The sequence below is a fragment of the Falco cherrug genome, chromosome Z (genome assembly GCF_023634085.1).
Source record: "Falco cherrug isolate bFalChe1 chromosome Z, bFalChe1.pri, whole genome shotgun sequence".
NCBI classification, from domain to species: domain Eukaryota; kingdom Metazoa; phylum Chordata; class Aves; order Falconiformes; family Falconidae; genus Falco; species Falco cherrug.
In genome coordinates, this window is record NC_073720.1 from 66,535,960 (window position 1) to 66,549,430 (window position 13,471).

The 13,471-nt window shown below is 37.2% G+C and overlaps 1 protein-coding gene across 1 annotated transcript in view; it reads right to left on the minus strand.

Moving 5' to 3' along the window:
• HSD17B4 (hydroxysteroid 17-beta dehydrogenase 4) overlaps window positions 1–13,471 on the minus strand; it is a 68,012-nt gene that overhangs the window by 14,708 nt on the left and 39,833 nt on the right. The window contains exons 18-20 of the mRNA XM_055698561.1: window positions 6,635–6,704; window positions 3,216–3,322; window positions 2,816–2,902 (exon numbers count right to left, since the gene is read on the minus strand). Coding sequence (XP_055554536.1) covers window positions 2,816–2,902; window positions 3,216–3,322; window positions 6,635–6,704 — 264 coding nt within the window. The remainder of the gene's footprint in view (window positions 1–2,815; window positions 2,903–3,215; window positions 3,323–6,634; window positions 6,705–13,471) is intronic.

The window sequence follows — 13,471 nt, forward strand, 5'->3', positions numbered from 1 at the left end:
CCCCAAAAGAGGGAAAAAACCCCACTTGTGGAGCACTCGTAGTTAGTGAAGAACTTCAGCAGTCCTATCTGAGGATGCGTACTAATTTGCATTAGAAGCGAGAAACTTGTAACCAATCCTGTGTATGATAATGAATATGCAATGTACTATGAAGCATTAAAAGTAAGCAAAGCTGGGGAGAAGTTAGGGAAGACTCCACCGTAACTTCTGGGATCAGCTGATGGGCTGAACTTGTCTCCTCCCCCATAGGAACGTCTACTGGGTAAGAACTTTATTGTATGACTAACTCATGCTAGCCATTGTTGGGTGTATTGTTTTAAGCTTGTTTTGCAGTCAGTGTATTATCATTGACAATGTCTGAACCTTATTCTGTCACAAACTTGTGTTCTGTATAATAAAAACATTCAGCTGAAGTTCATTTTGTGTAAGTCTTTGGAGATCTGAGTAGTTGATATAAGGGATTTCACTCAGTGACACTGTCAGTGTGGGTCCCTGAATAGGTCAGTCGATTCACCCTCCGATACAGTGGGCTCTCAAAACACAGGTAGTGGACAGACTGGTCAGGCACAGGGGTCTTGTCTTTCTTGGGAAACTGACAGGCTGATCAAACATAAAGGGCTCAAGGACCTCTTTTAACATGACACAGCTCCTTAAACAAAGTAATTATTTGCTTCTTCATAAACTATACCAAAATATATGGCTGTTTTTCTGTTCACAAAATGGTTGAAAAATCTCAATTTATCTGAAAATTTACCTTCAGTGTTATAAGTTACTGTTAATGCTACCTCATAAATAGTTCTGAGAAAGGCAGTGTTCTAAAATGTTTTTCCTTGAGCCAGATACGCAGTTGTCAAGAGTTCATCTAGACAGTTTCATTACCTCCACATGCCTTACACTGCAACTTGAACTAGAAAAAAAAAATTAAGCATGTAAAACCAGAAAGCTTGGAAGAAGAAAGACAAAAACCACCTGGATATCCTTCTATCTTAATTTTTTTAAATAGTTAACTCGGAGAAGAAAATGGGTTTCCTTTAGCATTGAGTCTTTAAGGGATCTGACAAACCATTCTGACTTAGGGCAGCAAACAGAAGATGGCAAAATGACTCACCGACAATGCATACAGAGAGTTATATGATAAATAGCCAAAGTGAAGGAATATCCAGTATCACAGCCTAGCTTATTGCACAGGTAAAATTAATTCAGAAAGACTACATAATAACAATTACTCAAATCATGCCTAACAGCTTATCACCCACTGCTACTGCAGACAATGCTGAAAATGGACTTAAACCAGCACATCAAAGTTTGATTTAACCAGAGTTTACTACAAAGACGATGATACTTTGTTTCAGACTAATCCAATACGCACTAAGAAAAAGAATTCTGCATAATTTTTAATTGTTGAAACAAGATAGTTTTCTATAATCCTGTTAAACATTTTAATTTCTCTCTAAAATGTTACTCCACACTTATGGAAAAAAAACTGTAGCAAAATTCCCCCAAACTCTACACATTAGCAATTACTAAATCAAGCAAAATAAAAATTCCAACCTTTAAGCACAACAAAACATCCCACTCTATTTACAAATTCCAAAGGACTTGGAAGTACATAATAAATTCTGCTAATTTATACTCTACATGCAAACCCTCAAAAGTAAATAACCTGAAGTCTAGAAAAAGTCTGTCAGGTCAGGGCGGTAGTACTTTTTAAATATAGCTACACCATCTCCAATACAGTTATCTCTAGAGCTCATCTGAGGCACCAAATTGTCTTGTTTCCTACTAGTAACCAGAGATGGAGAGTTTGTACATAGTAACCTTGATGTTGTTATTCAGAAATTCTATAGCTGCCAACAGTCATCGTGTGTGCCAACAAGATTTACCTCCTTCAGTCAACTTTCATTCCACAAAGCTGTATTCCTGTGGAAAGTGCAATCCTACAACTTTAGGATGACTCTCCTCACTTGAATTTTCCTGTCCAGTCCCCCGCAGCCGCAACTATCCCTGCTGCTGTACTCACTAATCAATAGCAGGCCACTTTTTTACATAGACGGGGTTGCAAAACTTCGGCCAGCCAAAGGACTGTAAATTGCATCTGCATAAACCAACATATATTGACAAATACCTGTAGCAAATCACAGTTTAAGAAAGTGACAGTATCACAGGATGCTACAACAGAAGTGATAGGGATTTACTTTTCACCTCCACATGGAGTATTTTACTCTTAGTTTCCAGTAAGTATCCTACCAAGTGTAGGAGAAGATTACAGGATACCCACACAAAATGCTAACATGCCAAAGAAAACAGAATAATGCAAAAACTGAATTTATAACAGTGCAAACTGTTTTACTGTAGCTATTCTCCACAGATGCAGCTCAAATTTAACTCAGTTTAAGCTAAATCTGGGGAGGTTTACCTGCATAAACTAACTCTCAGGAGCTGACTTAAGATAAATAAATGTTAAAAAAGATGTATAAACAAGCTTATGACTCGCTGCAGAAAACAAGTACAAACTATGCTGACCTGGGAATGACTGGTTTTTGCTCTTCCACAGTGAACAAACACAAAATGCAATACAACGAAATGAGTTCTCATATTATTTAAGGAGTGTATTAAGTCCTATGCACATAATAGTATCTTTATCGGAATCTTAATGACACCATAAAATATGTAAGAATATTTCATTCTGTTCGCATATTTTTTTTTTACAAAACCTTCTTCACTAGTGTGCTTGATGAGCCACTTCCCTTCATATACCCAGTCATTCAGCCAACACATCTTTCTCTAAAGCCCACAACAGTGAGTTCGTTCTGACCTTGGTCTGAAAATGGATTCTATTTCCTTCCTTCCACATGTCCGTCTGTAAAGTTTGCCCTGGATAGACTGGTTTTGCAAAGCGAACCTAAAAAAAAAAAGTAAAAAAAAAAGAAGTAGGGGTGTGAACAGATCTGTGATATGTACATGCAAAACTTAAAAGCATAGGGTCTACTGAAACAAGAAAAAACAAAGAGAAAAAACAGTCACCTAGCAATGTAGAAAGCCTAAATATTTAAGTAAACACACTTGAGGCATTAAAATGCATGCAGCAATAAGTAGAAGCAATTGTGGGAGTAAAGATGGTGCAAAAGCCTTTTCCCACCCTAAAGTGTTGTGGCTTTTTGGCACTAAAACCAGAAAAATCAAGAAAATTAACTGCAAGGAATGAAGACACAGACCTTGATCGCCTTGAATCTGTTCACATCATTATTTGCAAACTGCTTCAAAACGTTTCTAGCAGCAAACCCGAAGGTACATAGTCCATGAAGTATAGGCTTCTTAAATCCTATTTCAAAAAGTAACATTTTAGCACTTATAATATTACGTGTTTGCATGTTGCTTCTATAAGTATCTATATTTTATTCATAGTATTTTTCCTCCTTTTTTCTTTTTAGCCTATCTCACTGAAAAACTGCCTGTTACCATTTATTGTTTCCTCTACTTTGAGGCAAGGGAAAGTGCTCACTGAGAACTGGCACTCCAACAACGCATATGCTATGTAAGACAAGTAAAATTAGTCCCTGTCTGTAGAGGTGACAAAACTAAAAACTAGGAGATTGGCTCTTTTAGTATACATGTATAGGCACACCAGACGCACAGTTACATGAAAGTATGGATATCAAGGGTAAGAGGTATTTTAACGATTAAAAAGTGATACTAAGATTATTTGATGCTTCCCATTTGTAATTCCTACTCGTGGTTGCCAAATGTCTTCAAATATAGTACACATTTCAAGATTAACTTTTCTTTATTTACAAGTGGAAAAAACCCTGAAAAGATTTCATTTTGAAGGCATCTAACAAAAAAGAAGAAAAAAAACCTACAGTGTTTTTTTTATACTGACATTTTAGGTCAGGTTTCCTCACACTTCTATGGTTTGGAGCAGGAGCTGAACCTTGGCAGCGGATAATCTTTGTATTAGCACTGAATCTTTTTCCAGGCCTGTCAACGTCTGACAAAACAAAGCTTTGAAAACTGGCCTGAGATTTGCTGAAGTGCAACGGTTAAGTTTTAAAGATGCTGCTTGTACTGAGTATGTTCTGACCCTTTAACAGGTTGCTCTGACCTGACAGGGCATATGAACAGTAACAGATCATACTTGCAAGAGCTCATGGATTCGAAACAGGTCTGTCCAGCTTTGGCTGGGAAAGCAGTTGCCTTGCCTGGAACTCATCTGCCACTCTCAGCTGCCAGTCTGTTTTTACTGAGCTCTAAACAACTCTTCATAGCATCTACACAGCATGAAAAGTTGCCCAAAGGGACAACAGCTGCAAGAAAAAAGCAAAAGCAAAACAACCAAACAAAAAAGAGGGGACAGGAGAAAGTCTAGCCTGCAGAGAATCGAAAGATGTAGAAAAAGAAACCACCTTCAAGACAGAGACAAAAAAGCCACTGGGACTCAATGCTTGGAAAGATGGGAATTCTGAGACACAGCCCAAAGGGAAGACTATCAGGAGTGAGGATGAGAAACAGAAATTTTGACTTGTTAAGTTAGGAGACGAGATATGACAGAAGGACAGGCTAAAAGGAGCATGAGTCTGTTTTTTTGCTATAAGTATTCCACTCTGATCATTCTGACATTTCTTTCCTGTAAAATATTTGAGTATGTACACTCTTAACAGCACTTTCTTTTTTGTACACTGTGCACCGACTATTTCTGAAAGCAAAAAGATAGCATGCAGTCAACTCTAAAACACATTACTGGCGTTATAACAATATCAGTACTCAGTATCTCTCACACAGAATTTTATAGGGACATTTAGCTCTTTAAAAGTTTAGCTCAATTCACTATGCAAGAACAAAAACCCACCACTATTTTCAGAAATCAGAAACAGACAAATATATATGGTCCTATTCTCCCCAGTATTTCCTTTATAAAACTAACGCATACTCAAATCAATAAGGCTATCAAGTTGCTTTTTCTCTAAAATGAAAACAAAGTAAATGTTGCTTTCACTTACTGATATCTCGGAAATACAAGCTACAGGACTAAAGGCACAAGAATATATACAGGAGGTAGCATATCTCCTCTGAAAAATTACCCACAGGAAGGCTTGACAATAATCCTGGAATGACCTGAGCACATTACACTGAAAGCTTGCTTCCAGTGCACGCTGGGTGACAGCGAATAAAACAGCACGTTTACAGAGATTAAAGACAAAGTGGTGTGCGAATATGCCAAAAGAAAAAAGCTTTTGATTACTAGAAAAAAATAAGAAAAAACTTAGACTCATTTTCTTCTTTGTTTGAACCTGCATTTAGTATAGGTATTTGAGTAGCCCAGTTCCAAAATTCCAGCGTAGTGGTTTTCAGCTCAGACATAGGGACTACCTCATCTACAGAGTTAATTTCATTTTTCACTGTGTCTGAGCTACCTGCTCATACAAAGAGCACTGGAAGATTTCTAGTCCTCTGCTTTTGTAAGGTTTTTATAGTTTATTCTAAACACTGGAGTTTCAATTACAAACATGTATTTTTCTCCTCCAGCATCTTCAAGAGTAATTGGGTGATTCCATCTAAATATTTATCCAAAATCATGAGCTGAACAAACACACACAATGGTTTAATAAACTGGGAAAATCTCTTTATGGACTTCGGTATTTGATTACTGTTATTTATTGACAAGAATTTACAGATAATCATAGAAAACACAGTTAACCAAACAATTATGATGTACTTGCAAAAGGACACTGTTGAAGTATGTTAAATCTAATTTGAACACAGAAGCACAGCTCTGCTCTATTTATCTTTGTAAGAACACCACACAATGATAGTTCTGTATTAAAAAGTCACCAGAAAACTGAAGACCAATCATTGCAGACCAGTATTTTCTTGTAAAGTTTATGATGATAGAACACATTCCAGAAAATTTCTTACATAAATCAAATTGCTGTCTGCCTGGAGTAATCACATTATACCATTAGCAAGGCCTGAAAAAAACTTCAAAAAATACCTTTACAACATAGATTTAAGAAAACAGAACCTTCTTTAGGGATTTCATGTCTGCAAGAATCCATTAACATAGCCTATGGTCTGTTCCTTTGGCACGTAGCATTATATAAATGAACAAACTACCGCACTAGCAGTTTTATAGCAAAGAAGTGCTAGCAAACTGCCTCTCCCCTGCTCTCCTGAGATTTACTGGGATCGAGAAGACTACACAGAAGCACAAAAAATTCTACCAAGGCCAACATAATCTCAAAATTAATTAGATGGAAAGAATTATCTATCAAAGAATTTATGGAATTCCTTCAGAAGCTTTTGGTAGTCAATTATTTCTGCTTATGAAACAGAAATTGTAAAGATGGGATAGTGGCAACAAATAAGCTCTAAAAGGTAAATAGGATAGCAGACAGGTTTCCATTGTAGGTAGAGTCCAAGCATCGTTCCATATTCCTAGCTCCAAAAAGCAATGCTTTAAAGAGAAGTGTCATGCAGAACTCTGAAGACATCTAATGGTGACTCTAAGAACAGTTATAAAAGCAGCACTTTTTTCCAGCTTGCTGGACTTACAGACTAAGTGGGGAAAAAAAAGATTAAAAATACATTTACATCATTCTTTGTCCAAATATTAATACAATGATATCTCTCAGCTCACCTCCAAGAGCAGCAAAACTTGGATCAATGTGTAAAGGATTCCAGTCCCCACTTAGCCGATATAAGGCAGCCTGCAGAAACAGAGAAAGAGAAATGGGAGGCTAGCCATGCTTGGTAGAAACAAGCAGGAGTTAGTAAAAAATTTATCACAGTTTAACAAACTTACCACATTCTATTTTACTAGTCCTTCGATAACATGCTCTACAAAAAAGCAGGTGAAATGGAAATTAAATGTTATGGTGCAGACAAACTGCCAAAGCTCCAGGGAAATGTGCCAAGAACTATGTGTGGTCTTGGTACGTAAAAAAATCATGTAATTGCTTAAAGGAAGGAAGGAAAAAACAACCTACTCTGCCGACATACAGATCCAGTTTCACTAAAATTTGGCAACAGGGAAATACTGCATTTTCTAGAATTTGTCCCTAGGTTCTACAGCTTGAAGTGTAATTTTAAAGGAGTCTTCACCATGACAGATTCATCCACAATTTTTTTAAAAAAAAAAGCATATGAAAACTTCTCTTTTTAAACACACATTACCATGCTTTTTCAGCATTCGATTTAGCTTACAGAGTTCAGAAATATCCTTATCTTTCCCTTTTAAGAGTAACATGATTGTGATATACTTCCCTCTTAGCAGCTCCATGGGTAGCTCGTCCCAATATTTAAAACAAACCCCAGAGTAACATGCCAAGCTTTCTAGAAGACTTTTGCTTCATGTCAAATAATCTTTTATACTAGTAAAAAGTAGAGACAGACAGATGTAGTGTTTGCATATACTGTGAATGTGAATAAACCTGAGAAATCATGAAGATGGCTACAGTACTTCAGTTTTCTGTCTGCGTAGCCTTAGCATTTTCATTACCAAATTTTGTATTTGCTGTATGTTTACAGTGGCCAGCAGTCCATAACATGAGAGCTGTGACATGCCAGCCTGTGCACCTTTCTGAACTAAAAACTTACTCCCTTATCATCAGTTTTCAGTGAAATCCAGTGACTAAATGATTGTGAAGTACTCTGCAATACGACATCCCCAAAAGTACAGAGAAAATCAGTGTGTCACGTTAACTAATGCCAGTGAACATTTCACAAGTTTAGTAGTTTTATATGATGGCATGATGAACCTGAATTTAATTGAAAGGAGCTTTTAAACTGAAAACAAATTTTATTTCACTCAAGCACATTACTGGCCTTTGGAACCCCTTGTCACTAATTATTTTCTCCCAGCACTTTGGACTGGGATCATAAAAAATGGCATATGTTTATCCAAATAAGGGTAAACTGCACTAAATTGTGTTTGGAGGAAAGAAGCTAACAGATTTCTCAAAGGAAACAATAAAATAAAATAAAAGAAAAGAAAAGAAAATAAAAGAAAAGAAAAGAAAAGAAAGATTCTCCAAAGGAAGCGTTTTCTGATATATTTCTAACGTCGTTTCTTCTGTTAGATCTGAAGCAAAGGACAGTGTAACTAGAAGGGTTCTGAACTCATATTATCATTTTAATCCATAATCCATTTGGTTTATTTTTAATCTGTTAATATTCAGGTCCACTTCTTCAAGTACATACAGCGTTCACACTAAGCTCTAATGCTCTCTCACATGTCCTGCTAGCCTTCATCAATACAGCAAGAGTTCTGAGTCTCAATTATGGTGGAATGTAGAAGAGCTTGTCACTTCTTTCTGGTGTGAGAGTTGGATACATGCGCTAAAAACAGTGAGAAAAAAAATACTAAACTGCACCATAGCTTTAAGTATGCAAGTCTTAGAAAGATAAGTACAATATTTCTCCATGGCTGCTTACATTGTTGTTTACCCTTTTTGAAACACTTCTTTCTTTTGAAAACAAAGATGTATCAGTAAGATAGTATCAATGGACCTGAAATTTGTAACTGTAAATTCTACTTTTGCCCAGAACATATAGGTTTTGGGTTTTTTTTTTTGTAATTATCATCTAATTGATCCTATAAATTCTTAGGAATATAGTAAAGACTGGAAATTTCATACTAACAGAACACTACAGTTCAGATGGGTCCAAGTGTGACCTTCCAAAAGGGACAAAGGAGAGGGCAAATGTTTTGCTGAAGGAACATATAACCCAAATTAATCTTATAGCCTCACCAAGAAGTAGAAATAGCAAAGTTATCTCACCTGGTGAGAAGAATAAAGTCAAGACCTCCTGAAGACAGTATTGTCTAGTGCAGGACTCTCCAGCTAGCAATGTACAAGCCCAATCAAGTCCAAAAAGCAAGTCAACGGACTGACAAGGGATCCTATACCGCAGACGCCATTCTACAGGGTGCACCCAAGGAATGTGTGGTGAAACACATAGTGCTGGTTCAGGGTGGAACAGGAAAGCAAACTGAGATAATGTAAATATCTACACTCTACTACACCACTAAGGCAGCTGAAGTGCTGAGTGGGGAAGGGACAGTCGGAAACAGCCTGACAATTACCATCCATGGAGATTACCTGCTCCCTTCACTACTTCCAAGTTCTCACACAAATAGAAGAAAAATGGGCAACTGAGTGCAACCACATTCCCACTCGTACACACACAAAACCCACAGCAGCGGGGGTTCAGAGAATAACATGCACGTGCTGCTCTTCTGACTTGCTGTGTCTTCACTGTCTCCGATATTCCCCTGGGTAGTTGTTAAAACTGTGTTTTCACTGTCAAAAGGTAGAGATGAGCATCTCTGATGTACCACTAGCTTCTTTGCTAAGAGCTGTCTAAAGCCTTAATGCCACCGATATCAAAGTTGTAACACTATGAAAGGAACTTCCAGTGAGGAATAGACCCCTAGTTCCTTAAACAAAATTTTTAAACGGACAATTTAAAGAGAGTTGCTCCTGACAGAATTCTACAGAGTACCACCCTTCATTACTGGTTTTCTTTCGAGAGTCCAAAAGCTAACAGCAAATCACCACTCTCAAGAACTAGAAAATAAAAACTGCCAGATGTAAAATAATTAAATCAAATAATTAAATGACTTTTTAACTAAATTAAAATTCTACGGTCTCACTTTCGTTCTTCTACTAATTGGAGCTTTTACAAAAGCTGTCAGGCTATTTTCACAAAGAAGCTGTTGTAATAAAGTTTAACTCAAATTAAGTAACATTTACTTGCATTACTAAAAAAATTATTTATTTATGGTAAATAAGGACTAATTTCTGTTTTAAGCTCAATCTCAACTTCATTCTAGCTATGCAGCTGTTCCTTACTAAAGTTGTAAAAGGAACTAGCCATTTAATGGGGGTAATAATAAGCACTACTTGGGAGACAATATTTCTACCAAATACTTTTCAAAATTACTGTAGTAAAAAGTACTTGTGCTTCACTAACAAAACAGATGTAACATTTAGGAAGTTACATTTAGGTTCAGAATTTAGGTTCAAAAAATTATATGTGATCAATGTATTTAACTAGAAGTCTGACACATGAATATGGGAGGCAATACTTGCCTTTTTGTACTTTCAGTAACTATAAGTGGGACTGGTCACAGCTAGAAAACTAGGCTGAACTGAACAGAACAGTTACAGAGCAGGTTATTTCAGATGCAATATAGCCAAGTCAGGTAAGTCAACAAATTTCTTTCCATTTACCACAGTCTCTGGTATTACTTCATTATTTAAATTACATTCCATAAGAGAACAGAATTGGTTTAAAGCCTTGTTGGCTCTACTTTCTATATTCCTCGAATAATGACATTTCCTAAAGTCTTGAGTGAGTGTGATAGCATTAAAACAAACAAAACAAAACAAACAAAAAAAAAAGAAAAAAAGTGATGCATCCTTGGAGGATGAGAACAGTCAATTGATGTGGGGCATTAGATTGAAGTCAGTCATAATACGGTTAGACTGTTCTCCAATTAATAACACAAACTGTCAAGTCTAATTTCCTAACAATTTAGGATTTCTGCCAGATCACAAAAGAAAAGGCGATATCCAACCTGTCTGTGCCAAGTTTTCAGTCTTGCCTGCAGACTGCAATAAAGGTCAGTGGTAAAGCTGACAAAAAAGGAAGCCATATATTTTCCCTCCTAACTGGGGAGAGAAAGAGCTCTGCCCAAGAGCTTATCTTACCGAGTATATGTGTATGTATGTATACACAGACATATATGCGTGTACATATATGCATGTATACTTTACCTAACAGCTTATTCGTGTAAGAGTAAGCAGTCAAGCAATCTCATGAAGAAAAAACAATCCCAAAACTCATCTACACATTTCAATGAACAATGAATACTTCCAGTTGAACCGGCAGTGCTGACGCTTCAAAGGCTCTAATTCAGCACAGTACTTAAGCAATTGAGCCAGCTACTCTTTGACTGAGATCCCCATTTGCCATACCTTCTTTTTTAATTGATTATCTCTGTAAGGGTAAGGAGAGGTAATGGGAAAAAACAACTGGTAGAAACAAACACATATAAAGATAAAAGGGTTTTATTTGTCCCTCCAAATAACCAACTACTTTTTTCAAAGTAGGCGTATGTGGAAAATAAACAAAACAGACAGTTTAACTTGCTCATAGTAGTTTCCAATGCCTAAATACATTTTGTGGAAGCCTGGATCACACATGATTCTATTTTTTAACAAGACTATAATTACAAAATACAAGTGCAGGGTTTCCTGGACTACCTAAGGTTTGCAGTTTTATGTTCTTAGTGGTCTGGACTATCCAAATATGACCTTATTCCCTACATACTTTGGCCTCAGGAATAAGAACTACTAAAATGTTGAATTAAAACACTTTCACGTACACAGCTATTAACAGGAATAGGTGTAACAGCTATAAAACAGCACTACATCTTTTCTCCTTTCTCACCCCACATTATTCATGTCTTTACCCTTACCACATAATTTTCAAATTTAAAATCAACTTATATATTCTGGCATAGACTTCACAGAATTTCAGCTGTTTTTCATTAGCATGGCATATGTACAAGAAAGCCTTCCTTTAACCATACCTCTCAATCAAAAAGAATAAACCACTTTGGTTTGGGGAACTTCAAATGGAATAACAATTTTTAAAGGATATAATGCATAAATAAGAGGAGGAAACAGACTCCTGGTAATGGAGAGCTGCTTGTTTAAACAAAATGACTGCCAAGCTAGTATCTCCTCATCTCACCACATTCTAAAACAAAATTCTAGTATAATCCAAGCCCTCAACTATTTTTCAAAATTGTCAAGATTAGAGTATGCTCTGATCTTCTCAACAGGACTAAACATGGGCAGGTGTGTGTGTGTATAAAACTTGAAATTAGTGTAACAACATGTACCAGCCTTTTAAGGAAATGACTAATACAAATGGTCACTCGCTATACAGTTTCAGGGGTTTTGAGAGTATCATCTCTACATACTGAAATCTCTAGACAAATTATGAAAATTTTACGAAATCCTTGCAATGGCTTCACATCCCTTTGTTCTACTTGTATTACCATTTGTTGTTAAGCACTTTTTCCTGGCATGCTCTCTGTATCTGTGAACCTACTTCAGCACTTCATTTGTTCTATCAGGAAACAAATTATTTATGCTACAAACAGAAAAAAAAAAAAAAATCACCTGAGTCTCTCAGGAGACTCTCCTGTTCAGTTCTCTGAAGTTAACTTAAATTTACAGGTTATCAGGCAACACTATACTATATATTTACAGAGCAGAGCATAAAAACCCCAAACATTTATCCTGTAACTAACTGTATTTTCCCCACCTATGCACGTTTTCATCTTCTCTCTCACGTGATTTATTGCACTCATTCAAAAAAAAAAAAAACCAACTGAAACTTAAAACACTCACCTTCTTATAACTCTTTTCTTCTCATCTATTCAAAATAAGGATAAAATCCCTTCAAGTAAGCAAACATAACCTGGAAATAACCAACTTTTTTTTTCCCCACCACCACAGAACGTTAACGATTACTTATTCTATCTATACACATAGAATCATAAAATCATTTAGGTTGGAAAATACCTTTAAGATCATCAAGTCCAACCATTAACCCAGGACTGCCAAACCACCACTAAACAATGTTCCTAAGAGCCAGATCTACATGCCGTTTAAATACCTCCAGGGATGGTGATTCTGCCACGTTCCTGGGCAGCCTGTTCCAATGCTTGACCAACCTTTCAGCCAAAGCTCTCTGTTCAGCCAGGCAGGTCTTCTTCCCACTGGCTCGACTTTTGGTACATGGGGACAGCCGGCTCCTGTGTCTTTAAGATTCCCTTCCTGAGGAATGTCCAGCCTTCCTGCACCCCTCTGCCCTTCAGGGCTGCCTCCCAAGCGGCTCTTCAACCAGGCTCCTCAACAGGCCAAAGTCAGCCCTCCAGAAGCCCAAGGTAGCAGTTCTGCTGAGCTCCATCCCTACTTCTCTGAGAATCAAAAACTCTTATCATTTCAGGCAGAGTGTCTTCCCTAGTTGGCTGACTCGCCAGCTGCATCAGGAAGTTATCTTCCAAAGACTCCAGGAACCTCCAGGATGGTTTCCTCTCTGCTTATTGTACTTCCATCAAAGAGCTGGTAAGGTTGAAATTCCCCACAAGAACAGGGGCTACTGATCATGGGACTTCTCCCAGGTGCTTATAGAGTATTTTGCCTGCCTCTTCACCCTGATTGAGAAGTCTGTAACAGACTCCTGCCATGATGTTGGCCTTCCCCCTGCTTTCTACACATAAACACTCAACCTTACCATCACCATCATTAAGCTCGACAATGAAAACACTCCCTAACATACAGGGTTACCCTACCACCTCTCCTTCCTTGCCTGTCCCTTCTGAAGAGTTTATAGCATCCATTTATAGCAGCACACCAGTTGCGTAAGTCATCCCACCACGTTCCCATGATGG